General features: G+C 46.2%; 1 protein-coding gene across 8 annotated transcripts in view; it reads right to left on the reverse strand.

The window, feature by feature from the left end:
* Nucleotides 1-14,525, reverse strand: part of RUNX1 (RUNX family transcription factor 1) — a 260,858-nt gene that overhangs the window by 71,049 nt on the left and 175,284 nt on the right. For all 8 annotated transcript variants that reach the window (XM_054468825.2, XM_054468831.2, XM_063659698.1 and 5 more), the window contains one exon: nt 474-578. In XM_054468825.2, coding sequence (XP_054324800.1) covers nt 474-578 — 105 coding nt within the window. The remainder of the gene's footprint in view (nt 1-473; nt 579-14,525) is intronic.

Here is a 14,525-nt window from a genome sequence, read left to right on the forward strand (position 1 = left end):
AAAGAAATGGGTCATTTTCATAGTTTTCATTTCTGGCCCTCATGAATTAATAAGAGGCCAGCATAGATGGTAATTACTCCCTTGTGGTCCACTCTGACCCTCAGACCTTTTTGGGCTGCCTCTGTGCCTGGTCAATCTTCCGTTTACTATTTGTTTCTGATCCTGTTGAACTTTACTGTATATTGAGGAAGCAGTCCTTAGTTTCATGCTGCCCTGAATGGTTCTAACATGTGATTGAGTCAGCCTAATTTCCTTTTGCCCTCTAAAAGGATGCTTCAAAAAGAGCTCAGTGCACACAAACAAGCTTTGAGTAGCGAGAGTATTGACAATGCGACTTTTTCGCTTTACAGGGGCCTGACATCCCCCTGGGGGAAAGGTTGAACCCAAGGATTCTGAGACATGGTCCCTGAGTATACCAGCCTGGAGGGTGTACCAGCCTGGAGGGTGTACCAGCCCCAAGTGGGTGCACTTACTTCGAGGTTCTCGGGGCCCATCCACTGTGATTTTGATGGCTCTGTGGTAGGTGGCGACTTGCGGTGGGTTTGTGAAGACAGTGATGGTCAGAGTGAAGCTTTTCCCTGTGGGGACACAATAGAGAACAAAACAGAATGAGGTTGGTGGCCTGAACATATCTGTTGAATAACCAATCATTAATTTATGCTGTCCAGCCCTTCAGCACAAGTTACCAGTTTTAACAACACTCCCGGAATTTTGGCTTTGCTTCAATTCTGGAATACACACCTATGATAGTTGCCCAGGTGTAACACTTCACATAGTTATATGGCTTTAATGTAATCATCAATAAACAATACAAGATCAAGAAAGATTAGAATTTATTTTCTGTTAAGTCAAGATTTCAGGAAACCATAGAGTCAGATTGGCAGCTCTCCACTTCTGGTTCCCAACTTCCCTGCTCCCATCTTTCCCAATTATTTATAACTCAGGGCAAAGAAGAGTAGAAGAAACCATATCCATCTTTCTCTTCTTACTTTGTGCCTTTGAAGATCAGGAAAGACAGAATTTCTAAGTTTGAAGACAGGCTAAATTAGAACCGTTCTGTCTATATTTTTAGAAGACGAAGTCTGGCTGATTTTAAATATTATTTGAAAATGCCAGATGTTATTAGAGGTACTCATGGGATCAGCCAGAACAAAATTGATGACTCATAAATGGACTTAAGTATATGTAACTGACAGACTGAGATTCAATAAGTACTAGTAATAAAAAATGCACATAATTTCCATTACACGTTTTACATATATTTGTAAAAGGTGAGAAAATCTTCATTGCATAGATTTATTAATCTAAAAACATTTCTTGTTGGTAAAGTGGTTCAGAGGATAAATCTGGCTAGCTGACCTTTGGCAAGTCACTAGACACCTCTATGTTCCTCAGTATTCTTACCTGGAAGATGGTTACATGCAAATTTTCCTACCTTAGAGAGTTTTAGGGGAGATTAAATGATTTACTGTGAGTAACACTGTTAAAACAGTATCTGGCACATGGTATTCAACAGGGTGTGTGTATGCACGTGTGTGTGTGTATGTTGTCTGCTTTATTTCTCTTCTGTTTCTCACGGGTCTATAATAGGACCCTAACATTTGATTAAGTCTGGTGTTCAATCTTCCTACATCAATACGGTAGTTCTTTAATCAACACAGTTTCTCCTCTTAATCATGTAGGATAAAGTAAATCAAAGATAGATGAAAGGAAAATATTTTCAATTGTCACGCATGTCTTAATACAAAGGAAGGCCACAGAAAAATGCTCAATGAAAATATAATCTTTGGCCACAGCAAGCCATGATTCCTAATCATGAGAAACCTCCACCAAACACTCCCCAAAGATGTGGATTCTATCCGTATTAAAGTCTATAATAAAAAGAGCAATAGCAAGTAACAATTAGATGACGAAGGCTGCTCTGCCCGGTGTGCCTTTATAACTAAAGTCTCAGCTGACCTGTCCAGTAAACGAGGCGAGGATGCTTCTGGGGAGTGATTTCCATGGAGCAGAGCATCAGGGATGCCAGGAGGCTCTGCCTCCAAATCCATCTTTCCCATCAGCTTGCCTGTCCCCAGAACCTAGAGACGAGTCTCGTTGGGCTTTGGGGATTTGCCAGTTTTAGGACATCGTTCAGATGTTACCAGGCGACAGTCTGGATGCTTTCCTACCGTGGCATCTAGCTGAAGGAGAGGAGTGGGCAGAAGAGGCCTTGGCCAGGCCCAGCAAGCAGGGCATGCGATGTGATGTGGAGGAAGACGCTGCCGCAGAGGTAGCATCTGGTCCTGAGGGCAACTGCCCATCTCACTGGGCAGTCTCTGGCTTTCCAAGAACAGATCCAGGAGCAATGACAGCCACAGCCGGGGAGCAGCCACATCCACATGTTCCAGAGCTGACTAACAGATGGTCCTACAAGCCTCATGGTCAGCCTGTTCCCTCTCTGTCAAGAACCCACGAAGGTTATCACCTGTATCGTCAAGACTGAATTCCAGAACCCGCTTTCAGGATCTTCTCACTAATAAGACCCTGCCCCAAGTAATTTCTCACTCACCCCCTCTCCTCCCCACACCTGACTCCCAATGTGCATCCTCCGAGTTCCATCCATGAGCCATGGCATTGAGATGCTGAGGTCTTCCTTCCTCCAGCCACTTCGCCAATCCAAGGCTCCTTGCTGCACCCTTCACCCGAGTCTTCCTGCCCTTCAGCATTTGGCAACAGGCAGTCACTTGTTTTCCAGGCCGCCTTCCTTGATGACCACATTTTGCTTTATGGCTGTTTGGACTGCCTCATAAATCATCCTTCACCTTTGATTATTTAGGGTGTCAGACTGAACGCAGTTTGTGGCTGTGTAGACCTAGTCTCCCAGAAGGCGGGGATCCTTTTCTATATATCCATGTAGCCCTCACAGAAGGTGGGAAAGGGTGAAAGTGGGAAGGGGCTTTAGGAGAGAGGGGGTATTTAAAATTAAAAAAAAAAAAAAGTCCCTTGAAGACACAACAATAGATAATGCCATTGTCCCAGTCCTGAGTAGGTCTAGGGGTGCATGTGGGTGTATGAGGGAGAGACAGAGAGACACTGAAGTGGTTCTTTCAGCAAGAGAGTTACAAGTTTGGGGATCCAATACAAACGATTTTACCTCTCCAGATCTCAGTTTCCTCATCAGCAAAATGAAGGGGTTCATGGGATGCATGCAATGTCCCTTTCAACTCTCTGATTTCATCTTCCAAGAATGCAGCTGGCCTGAGATCCCCATAGCCATGTGTAGGCGGGCAGGACCATGTGTGATTCTTCTGTTGCCTACAACTCTAGTATCTCAGTGACTTCATAAAAATACTGTATTTGTTTCCTGGGGCTGCTGTAATAAATTATCACAAACTGGGTGGCTTAAAACAATAGAAATTAAGACTTTCACAATTCTGGAAGTCAGAAGTCCAAAATCAAGGTGGCAGCGGGGCCACACTCCCCCTGAGGGCTCTAGGGAGGATCCTTGCCTCTTTCTAGCTTTGGATGGTGGCCAGCGTTTCTTGGCACTTCCTGACTTGCAGCTGCAGCACTCTAGCCTCTGCCTCCGTCTTCACATGACTGTCTTCCTACTGTGTGTCCCCTCCCTCTTCTTATAAGGACATCAGTCATTGGACTTATGGCCCACCCAAGTCCAGTATGACTTTATCTTGATTACATCTGTAAAGACCCTAAGCCATATTTTGAGGTTCTAGGTGGACATACAATTTTTAGAGAACACTATTTAACTCAGTACAAATACCAAATGTACTAAGAGCTCCCATCATGGCTCTACCAGTGACAACTGCTCTACAGGCACCCGTGTGTTTTACCCTCTAGAACCGTCTTGCTCCAATAGTGGCTGTCCTACCACCACCCTATCCATGACTACCCAAATGACAACAAAGAACGGTTGCATTCATAATATTGGCATTTTTAAGTTGTGTAGAACTTACAACTTTTTAAACACCTTCCCATATACTATTTCATTTGGTCCTCACACCAATCTCATGAAATAAACAAGATGGATTTTATTGTTCTTGATGAACAGGTAGCAAAGCTAAGGCTCAGAGAGGTTAAGTAATTTTCCCAAAGTCACACAGCTTTGATATACAGCAAAACTCATATCCCTGAGCTTTCTACTCACTGCTCTTCCAGTTATTGCCCCTGAGGTCATAAATCTCCACCTGCAAACTCAGTAGCACCAGTACAAGAAATCTGGACTGGAGATACTTTATCCACACCTACCACTGCCCCAAAAAGTAAAAGCTGTCTCTGTGATTCTAATGTACCAGTGGTACTCAACCTGGGTTACAGTTCAAAAGCATTTTCTTACTGAGCTGCATTTGGGCCTCTGGCAGTTGAGCACTCATGACACCCCGTCTGGTAAACCACAGACTAACCTATATAATCAGGAGTAAAACTTAATCAAAGTGAGAATTTGTGAAATGAATGGTCATTATCTGAATTCTTATTATTTCATGCCCATCTTTTTTTTTTTTTTTTTTTTGACATGGAGTCTTGCACTGTCGCCTGGGCTGGAGTGCAATGGCGTGATCTCGGCTCACTGCAACCTCTGCCTCCCGGGTTCAAGCGATTCTCCTGCCTCAGCCTCCCGAGTAGCTGGGATTACATGTGCATGCCACCACACCCAGCTAATTTTTTGTATTTTTAGTACAGATGGGGTTTCACTATGTCAGCCATGCTGGTCTCGAACTCCTGACATCGTGATCCGCCCACCTTGGCCTCCCAATCACGCCCTTCATTTTAAGCACAGTCACAAGACGTTTCCACCGAGCACACACTAGTAGGTGGGGCATTTTGGCCAGTCATGTGGTTCTCCCTCACAAAGGGCTCTTGTTTACAGCTTTGGGTACAAGGACATTTGCTTATTATCTTACAGACACAGTGATGACTTCTTCACAGGTGTAGGTGACATTTTTCCACAGCATGAAAACTGCCTCACACGTCCTTTGTATTCTTCCAATGAGACCCAGCAGAGCCTTGACACTGGGCTGCAGTCAGCAACGGGCGCACCTGACAGGAGCCACATGCTCTGCCCTCCACGTGGCCCTGCCCTCTCTGTGTCCCCACCCCATGGTAGCTGGGACACAGCCCTTCTTGGCCAGCGTCTGCAGAAGTGGGATCTGTGCCTCGGGGCACACGTGTTATGAGCCAAATTCCCTCACTGAAATGACCTATAGGCTTGGTATTTTAAGTACATGGGTGTGGAGCACAAAAGACTCTCAAGTGTTTCTCCCAGCGAGCTACAGCCGGAATAGTGAGAAATCACAGGAAAGCAAGGGAGGGCAGGTTGGCTAAATAGCAACGGCCCCAAAATGGGCTTTTCGGGACCCAGTGCAGGGGTGGAAGGATGGGGCTGCTGCCGAGAGGGCCAGTGTTTCTGTTGGTAGCCTGGATGATCCAAGGCTCCCTGAAGCACTCAGTGGCCTTGGTCTGGTGAGGCCAGCAGAGGCTTTGGTCAGTGCACAGATGGCCCCAGCACTGACCCTGTGTGTGCTGCTGGAAGTCGGCAGCTCTTGGTTCCAGAGAGGGCCACCACGGGGTCACAGGGTAGCCCGCATGAAAGGAAGCCAAGGAAAGGGGTAAACAAGGGGTAAACACCAAGTCCTTCTTCCTTCTGCTCACTGAACCCTGACCACCACAACAGCATCAGTTCCAGCCAGGGCTTGGGTTTCAGGAGGACCATTCTTTAGAAAGAAGCACAAACAACACTCATACTGAATAAGAAGGTGAGAACAAAAAAACAACAGGGCAGATGAGGTTTGTCTTGATGTAGGCTTGGAAGCAGTGAGAGAGAAGAATTCCATATAAAATCCCATGAAGGTGGAAACATAGTGGTGATTCATTCAGTGTGGACTCTCAAGGCAACCTACTTAGGTTCAAAACCTCGCTCTGCCACTTGCTAGCTGTGTGACCTCAGGCAAGTTACTTGACCTCTCTGGGGCCTCAGCTTTGTCATCTGCCAAAGGGGGTTAATAACAGTCATTCCGTCTCGTAGCATTATTCTTCAGGTTAAATGGAATGCTGAATATAAACGCAGAGCACAGAGAAAGGTCTCAGTAAATGTCAGTGGGATGATCATTAAAGACATGATAAAGGTGATTCCATAAAGACCAGAGCTGTGACAGATCCCGTAAGAATGAAGTAGGCATTGATGTCTGACATGAGGAGGGGTTTTGTGTGTGTGCGTGTGTGTGCTCAGCAGGTGATAGAGCTGCTACCAGGCCTAAATGCAACTTGAACTTCAAGTTCAAGTTCACTCCTGCCCCGCCAGCTGGCGACCTTTGTAAGGCACAACTGTGAGTGGCTGATACGCTATGTAAACAAGCCAGCCCAGTGCCCCTCACTGCAACATGTATTGTCTCCCTCGATGCCAGTGTGTCCATCCAAATGCCAGGGCAAAATACTAACTGCTTTCTTTAGCTGGGAAGAAGGTCAAGGGGTGAGTCTTCCTGGACACTCGCTGCCATGACACACTCCCCAAGGCCAGGCAGCGGGGAGGCCCCAGGTCTAGGTTTGATTAGTCTTGACATTGGCGGCCCTGGGGTTGGTGAACTCTGACAGCCAATTGTGGTCAAATAAAGCCACGGCTGGAACCTGCAGTTCCGCATGGCCCAGCGCACTCTCCACTTCCTTACCACATCTGGGAAGTGGCTAAACCTCAGGATTGCTTCAAATGTGCACACTGCTCCCCAAAGAGCTGAGGGTGGCAAGGAGATTACAAAGCAAAAAGACATGCAGCTCTGGGTCATTTCTTGCCTAGGTGTGAAGAACATATTTAAAAGTGCATCCAGGCCACATCACAGCAGAATCCTCCTATAACACCCCGTGTCTGATGGGTGAGCCCCGACTCCTGTTGTGACTCGGTCTCCTCAGGTCTAGTTTGCAGGTATCCCCAGTATACCTGAGTTGGCTCTGCAGCAGTCTGTTCCTGTCACTCTCCTTAGTGTAGGTCTGTATGCATGAGTCATCTTCTTCTTTTGGGGACAGTTTCAGGGGATGTGAAACTTGCCCTTTGTCACGCAAAGGAAGGCTGCAGACACAAAGGAGCCGTCTGCCCTGGGGGCTCAGAGTCCTTAGGAAACACAATCGCAACATTTTTCACTCTTGTGTTTGTCTGCAGGAAAGCCAGTTGTGCCCAGAGTCTTGAAACGCCCAAAGAGTGAGAAAGGAAAAATAAAAGAAAAACACCGCAGCTTTTAAAAACCAAGAGAGTCAGTGAAGGCTCAAGTTCTGCTCTTTGCAATTTCGGGAAATCCCACAAGATCCTGAAAGGTTGCAGGGAGATTTCTCCTTTTACAATAGATGGCTTTGGGTCTAATTTTAATTGCGGATAACTAAGTATAAAAATTAACGTACCCTCAGATTCCAGGAGTAGTCTGCATTTGGAGTATTTTTTATGAAGTATTTTTAATTTGGATTTCTCACTTTTCCACTGGAACAACCTAACAGCCAAAATTCATGCTTATGCTCCTCTTCCATTTCCTTACCCAAACATTTGCCACTATTTTTGACAGTGGAGTTGTATAATTAATTTATTTGGGGATTTCTGGACAGGATACAAATCCTTCAACTTGCACATAATTTCCTGATTCTCCATGCTGAATTGAATTAAGATGTCGGCGTACTGTATATACTTGTGTGCAAAGTGCCTGTATTTGCAGATTGCTTGATCCAATCGCACTCACATCACACATGCAAAATGCAGACTTCAGGCCTAAGCTACTGGCACCAGGACTACCCTCAAAAGTCAGATTGAAAATCACGTCCTTAGAATATAGAACTCAGTTTTCCATGGAAATGGCATTTATTTCGAATTACAGTTGTTTGAAAAATAGCTGTTTTCCTCGGAGAAAACCGAAGACATGCAAAGCATTTTCTCTGGAGATGTTCTGTGAAAATGAGTTGTTTGAGGACAGGGACAGCATTTTATTCATCTTTGTATCTTCTATTATGAGGCAATAAAGAAAAGTTTGATAAATGAGGCCAGGCATGGTGGCAAATGCCTGTAATCCCAGCACTTTGGGAGGCCGAGACGGGAGGATCACTAGAGCTCAGGAGTTCAAGACCAGTCTGGGCAGCATGGTGAAATCCCATCTCTACCAAAAATATAAAAAATAAAATAAAATAAAATAAAATAAAAAATAAAGTAAAATAAATTAGCTGGGCATGGTGGCACACATTTGTAGTCCCAGCTACTTGGGAGGCTGAGGCACGAGAATCACTTGAACCCAGGAGGCGGAGGCTGCAGTGAGCCGAGATCGCGCCACTGCACTCCAGCCTGGGTGACAGAGTAAGACCCTGTCTCTAAAAATCAATGAATCACTCTGCAAACTTTCAGTTTGACAGTCAGTCCTTTACAACATCGAATTTCACTTGGAAGGCATAGCTTGCTTTTTCCAAGGCACAGGTATGCTGGGCTCAACTGCAGGCAGGGGAAAAGCTCAGGTTTGCAAAAGGAGTGGAGGGGCGGGCCTCTTTATTTGGCAGAATATCACCTATCCCACAAAACACCATGATGTTCTCATGCAATCTTGCATTTCCTTTCCTGAGATTTCATTTTCTCTTTCTAATCTTCCTTTTCCTTTTGATATCACAGTTCCCTAGGATCTCAGCTGGGGAACCAAGTTTTAACCAAAACACCCCAAGACCCTGAATTCGCAGCCCCCTGGAGACCAAGGCCACACCTGCTGCCCTGTGCTTCCCCCAAGGAGAGCCACCGGATTCACCAGTCTCCACTCATCCATCAGGCTGTGTCTTTGGGCTGGGGTCACACAGGGCAAGTGACCAAAGTGACCTCCTGGGCCTGGCCTCCTCCTGACTCCGATAGTGCCCGTAGCTGGGTGCCTCAAACACACAGCCCAAGGCCACATGGAGCTGCAGCTGGGAGGCCTGAGGCAGGGACATTCTTCAGAGAAGGAAGCCTTGGGGGGCGTCAGCTCCTGCTCACCAGCCTTGCAGCACCTGCTGCTGTAGGTAGGAAGAAAGGCAGGTGAGTGTGGAGGTAGAGAGGGAAGAGAGGGAAGCTTGAGGCAAGCTTGAGGTGGGAGCTGACTTCTAGGTACAGTGCCATCTACCAAATGGGGTCCTTGCAAGCTGGATATACACAAGCCTGGCGCTGCTTGAAAGGAGAAAGGAGAGCTTTCAGTCTCTGGATGGGTCTCAGCTCCCCACGCACCCTCCAAATGTCCTTTCCATTCTTTGAACTGTAAGCCAAGTATCTTTCCACAATTTGTATCTGGAGTTAGCTGTAAGTGGTTCTCCATTTCATTAGGATCAGACCAAATTCCCAACGTAGATGTTAAGGCAATCCCCGCCATATGTAAGGCTCCCCGCCATCACTCCCCAACCACCGCCACTGGAGCATCTCTCAGCTCCCAACAGGCCAGGTGCTCCTTCCTCACTCTGCTTTCTCTTCTGGGACATGATTCTTCATGCCTCCACCGGGTTAGTCTCCTTGTCACCTGCGGGTCTCAAGTGAATGACAAGTGGTCCAGGGAGACCCTCTGAACCTTCACCAGGTTCTGTACCTCTGAGCCTTGGCTCCTGCCACACCTGTCTATCATGTGTTATCTACTCAGAACAGGGATGGCCTACTTAATTGCCATGTTCCTTACTATCCTCCAAGGATGTGGGTTCTCTTTGGCTGACCTTCGTATTTCTCATGCTAGCCCAGTTCCTGGCACACAGTGGGTGCACAATGTATATCTGATAAATGAATGAATGAAAGAAATGCCCTTAGTAAATGACCTTGCGGGGTGGGGCAGAGGGAGAGTTCTAATAAAACAGGAATAGGTACTATACTTCCAGCACAGGGTCAATACCCAATAAAAGTTTGTAATTATATTATTATTACATAGGCATTTACTTGTGAATATTTATGGAATGCCTGCTGTTATCTCATGCACTCTCATTTTATAGGCCCTTAGCAGGACAAAGGAATATAAATTCCTTGCCATCTAGGAGTGGGCCCTGAAAAACAGCATCATTCCCAACTTTTCAAATTCGGCAAGACCGATGCTGCCTCTGGCTTGCTCTCTCCCCTCCTCCCTCAGGGATTCTCGCTGTAGAAGGAAGAACGTCATCAAGAGGGGCCACAGCTCTTCTTCCTAAGTATAGTTACATACACACCATCTTGCTTTTATCATCCTAACATAGATGATATAAGTCATAGATGAAAGGCATTGTTAAACCTATTGAACAGATGGGGAGACTGAGGCCAGTACATCTGAGTCCTACAGGTGTGTCCACTTCTCATATTACATTATGCTACTTTTCTAGGACTCACAGAATCATCGCTAATAGATGTGTGTGTTTTCTATGTCATCATTACGAATCAAAGGAATATTAAATAGGACACAATGGGTTCAGTGTAATCTAGAGTTCAGGGATTTGGCCAGAATGCAAGATAATAGTGTAGTAAGAACCCTTCCAAGTAACAGCCAGATGAACCAGTGCTGAGTTTATATATAGCCAAAAGAGAAAAATACGTGTGGATGTTCACTTGCAATTTATGAAAATGCTGAGACACAACCTTAAGAATGGCTTCCAGAGGAACATCCGGAAGTCCTCAAGTACAGTCCAAGGCGAGCTGCCGTGGCACTGCTACAAAACCCCTTCAACTTGGGTGGAGGCAGCAATGATCGCTCAGGAAGAATGTGATGCTGCCGGGTGCCAGCCTGTGTAACCCAGCGACAGGACAAAGGGATTATTCTGCTTCATTATTAAAATGAAGTGTTTACTGTTAAAATACGATTGGGAATTAAAAGGGGCACATATGAATCATAAATATTTGCATGCCATTAATGTTTGGACAAAAGAGTTGGAAAGGCTGAGTTGGGAGAACTTCTTTTCCCATGAAAAGCAGTGCTTCAAATTACAGTACATATTTAATTTCGTTTATCCCATTGCTAACAGGAATCTCAGGGCCTGCCGCATATAACCCTTTCACAACCACAGAACTATATGGGACCCTGAAATAAGGATAAGGATTGTGTTTCCTCCTTGGAAGCTCATCCATTTAGACAAACAAAAAAAGCAGACCTCTGGTTGTTGTTGTTGCTGTTTGCTGTTGCTTGCTATGCACTCAGAGTCCCCATTGTCTGCCCCACGGTGTTGGTGTCACTGCAAAAAGTAACAACTCCTAACCTATCTCTTGTCTCAGGTAGTCAATCCTCATTGTCCCTCTGTCTTCCCACGGACAAGGGCAAAATCAGGCTTAGACAGGTCAAGTAGCTTGTTCAAGGACAATAGCTCCAAGCCAGTGGTTCTCAACCAGGGGCGATTTGCCCCCAGGGGACATGAGGCAATGGCTTCAGAGATTTCTGGTTGTCACAACCAGGAGGGTGGGTGCTAGTGGCCACTGAGTAGAGGCCAGGGATGCTGTTAAATGTTCAACCATGCACAGGAAAGCCACTCACAGCAAAGAATAACTGGCCCTAAATGTCAGCAACACCCAAGTTGAAACAGTGGGGAAGCCAGTAAAGTCCACGTGCTGACCACTAGGCTGCACTGCCTAACATCAAAACAGTCCTGGGCCTGGCACAGTGGCTCATGCCTGTAATCCCAGCACTTTGGGAGGCCGAGGCAGGCAGATCACGAGGTCAAGAGATCGAGACCATCCTGGCCAGCGTGGTGAAACCTCGTCTCTACGAAAAATACAAAAATTATCCAGGCATGGTGGTGCACGCCTGTAATCCCAACTACTTGGGAGGCTGAGGCAGGAGGATTGCTTGAACACAGGAGGCGGAGGCTGCAGTGAGCTGAGATCACGCCACTGCCTTCCAGCCTGGTGACAGGGTGGGACTCCATTTCAAAAAAAAAAAAAACAAAAAAACAAACAGTCCTGAACAGTCATTCATTCACAGACCATGTATCAGGCATCATCTAATGTCACTAATGATACCACTTGGCGCTTTCTAGTTAAAGGCTGGATCTCTTGATTTTGGAAAATTCCTGTGAGCCCACTTCCTCGGGGCTCCTGAGCACATCTTCATTTCCTTTCCACAGTGCTTGCGTCTCTGTTCCTACACACACCCTTGCATGCCACAGCTGTTTTCAAGCTTTTTCCCCAGTGACCTTCTCTCTAGAGCACACCTACAGCAAGTCGTGAGCTCCGTGCAGTCCCTGGTTCAGACACCGTCCACGAACTCCCATTTGGATAGTTAATGCTTACTAGTCACAGATTACATGACACACAAGTGATCTCTATGTCGAATCTAGGAGCGTTGCTCTACTGTGGGGAGCTTAAAGGAAGCAGATGTATACACGGAGAAGGAGAATTAGGCGTGAGGGTCTCCATGGAGCACAAAAGCAAGGAAACGGACAAACAAACAAAGCAGACACAGCCTGACCTATTCCAGAAACTCAACCTGCAGCAGGCTCTACCTTGATGCACTGGGAACAACCAGGGGAGTCTCCCTGTGGATTTTTGTTTTCAAATCATCGTGCCCTGAATCTCAGTGTAAAAACAGGTGATGGCAAAACTGACATGCTGGGGCAGGTGGGATAAAGCTCCAGAGGAACCCAGCCATCTGTCTGCGGGTGGCATCTGCAAGCCCATCCTGTGGGCGGCAAACCCACAAACCTTGGTCCTGTCTCCCCTCCTGCCATGCAGTGCCTTCATTTTTATTTAGGGTATGCAGACGGAGCCATTTTGGTGTCTGGGAGTTGTCTGTCAGTGACACACACCAAGACCTTGCTTTTATCACTTTTTTTTTTTTTTTTTAGATGGAGTCTTGCTGTGTCGCCCAGGCTGGAGCGTGGTGGCATAATCTCGGCTCACTGCAACCTCCGCCTCCCTGGTTCAAGCAATTTTCCTGCCTCAGCCTTCAGAGCAGCTGGGATTACAGGTATGTGCCACCACTCCTGGCTAATTTTTGTATTTTTAGTAGAGATGGGGTTTCACCACGTTGGCCAAGCTGGTCTCAAACTCCTGACCTCAAATGATCCTTCTGCCTTGGCCTCCTAAAGTTCTGGGATTACAGGCGTGAGCCAGCACGCCCGGCTCTTTATCACTTTTTTAACATGAGTAGACACTGTCCACTGACATTAATTCCCATTCCTAGATCAGTGGCTCCATGGCCTCTCCACTGAAGTATTCAGGGAAAAGCAGCAGGCCTCTGGCAGAGGGCTTTCTAGTTTCTGCGGTCCTTGTGGACCTCACATGTGTGACATTCATGATGGGGCGGCTACAGTGGGGAGCCTTCTTGGAGAAGCTGCCCTGCTGTGTGCACCACCCCACCTGCAGCCACTCCTCCAGCCACTATGCATCCCTGACCCAGGATAGCAGGCAGGGTCAGTGGAGCCACGGGGATGGTGCAATTCTATGCATACAGAACACTGCTATGTTTTCCTTTCAAAAAAAACTTTCAATATTCAATGAGGTTCTCTATTTTTTATTCTGTGCAATGTTTTAAAAATAAGTTTTTCATAAATTTTAAAGTAAGTTTTTCATACATTTTGATAAGTTTGTAGGGAGGCAGAATGTCAGAATAAAAGGGGCAAGGGAAACATTTTACAACCTATGCGCGATCAGGGCGAGATCACGCGTGACTAGAGCTAGATGAGTTTCTCAATCTCAGCACAACTGACATTTGGGTCTTTGTTGCGGAGGCTGTCAGGTGCATGGTAGGACGTTTAGTAGATCCCTGGCCTCTACTTACTAGATGCCACCAGCACTCCCCAACCCAATACACGACCACCAAAAACGTCTGCAGATATCGCTAAATGTCTTCTGGGAGTCAAATCACCCCAGCTGGGAAACATTGAGCAAGATTATGATCAAAATTGATAAGCAGGGAGACAAGATACTGATAATAAACTGCCCAGTGGTTTCAGATAGAATAATGAAGGCAGGACATTTGTCGTAGGTACTAGCGACACACCACTTAAAGAGGCAGACAAAGCCTTATTATGATGTGAGTTTAGACTAGCTCCTTATTAATTATAGATAGAAAGATAGATAATTAATACTGACTATTCTCTATACAATAGTTTCAAATAGAATGAAGGAAAAAATTCTGTAAAGACCCCAACCCAATGCCTTGAGCAAACTGGAGTGTTTCCACTTCCAGAGATCTGATAAGCACACAGATGACCAATTATGCTCAAACTGCCCATATTCCTGTGATTTACCTTGGTTTGCATAAGGTGACTCAATTAGGGCCACACACCACCCCAGAGTGCTGGCCAGCCCTCCTATTAACTGGACAGGCATGTCCCTGGGTTAGGTGATGGGGGAGGTGGGGTAGTTCTGCAGATGGCCCTGCCCATACATTCTTAATGATGGTCTTGAATCTCAAGGTAAAAGCCCAAATTAATCTAAGTTGAAAAATAAACAGGAAATGTACTTACATCTTCTTTGAGAAAAACACAGTTTAAATGGCTCCTAAATGAATGCTTCCTCACTAAGGAAATCAGAGGAAACGCATTTTCAGTCTAGCAGCAGAATGGCCGTGAGCCTCTCAGAGGAAGTTGCTGGGATTCCTCTACGGACCTCA

Source organism: Pongo pygmaeus, chromosome 22 (genome assembly GCF_028885625.2).
Source record: "Pongo pygmaeus isolate AG05252 chromosome 22, NHGRI_mPonPyg2-v2.0_pri, whole genome shotgun sequence".
Taxonomy (NCBI): domain Eukaryota; kingdom Metazoa; phylum Chordata; class Mammalia; order Primates; family Hominidae; genus Pongo; species Pongo pygmaeus.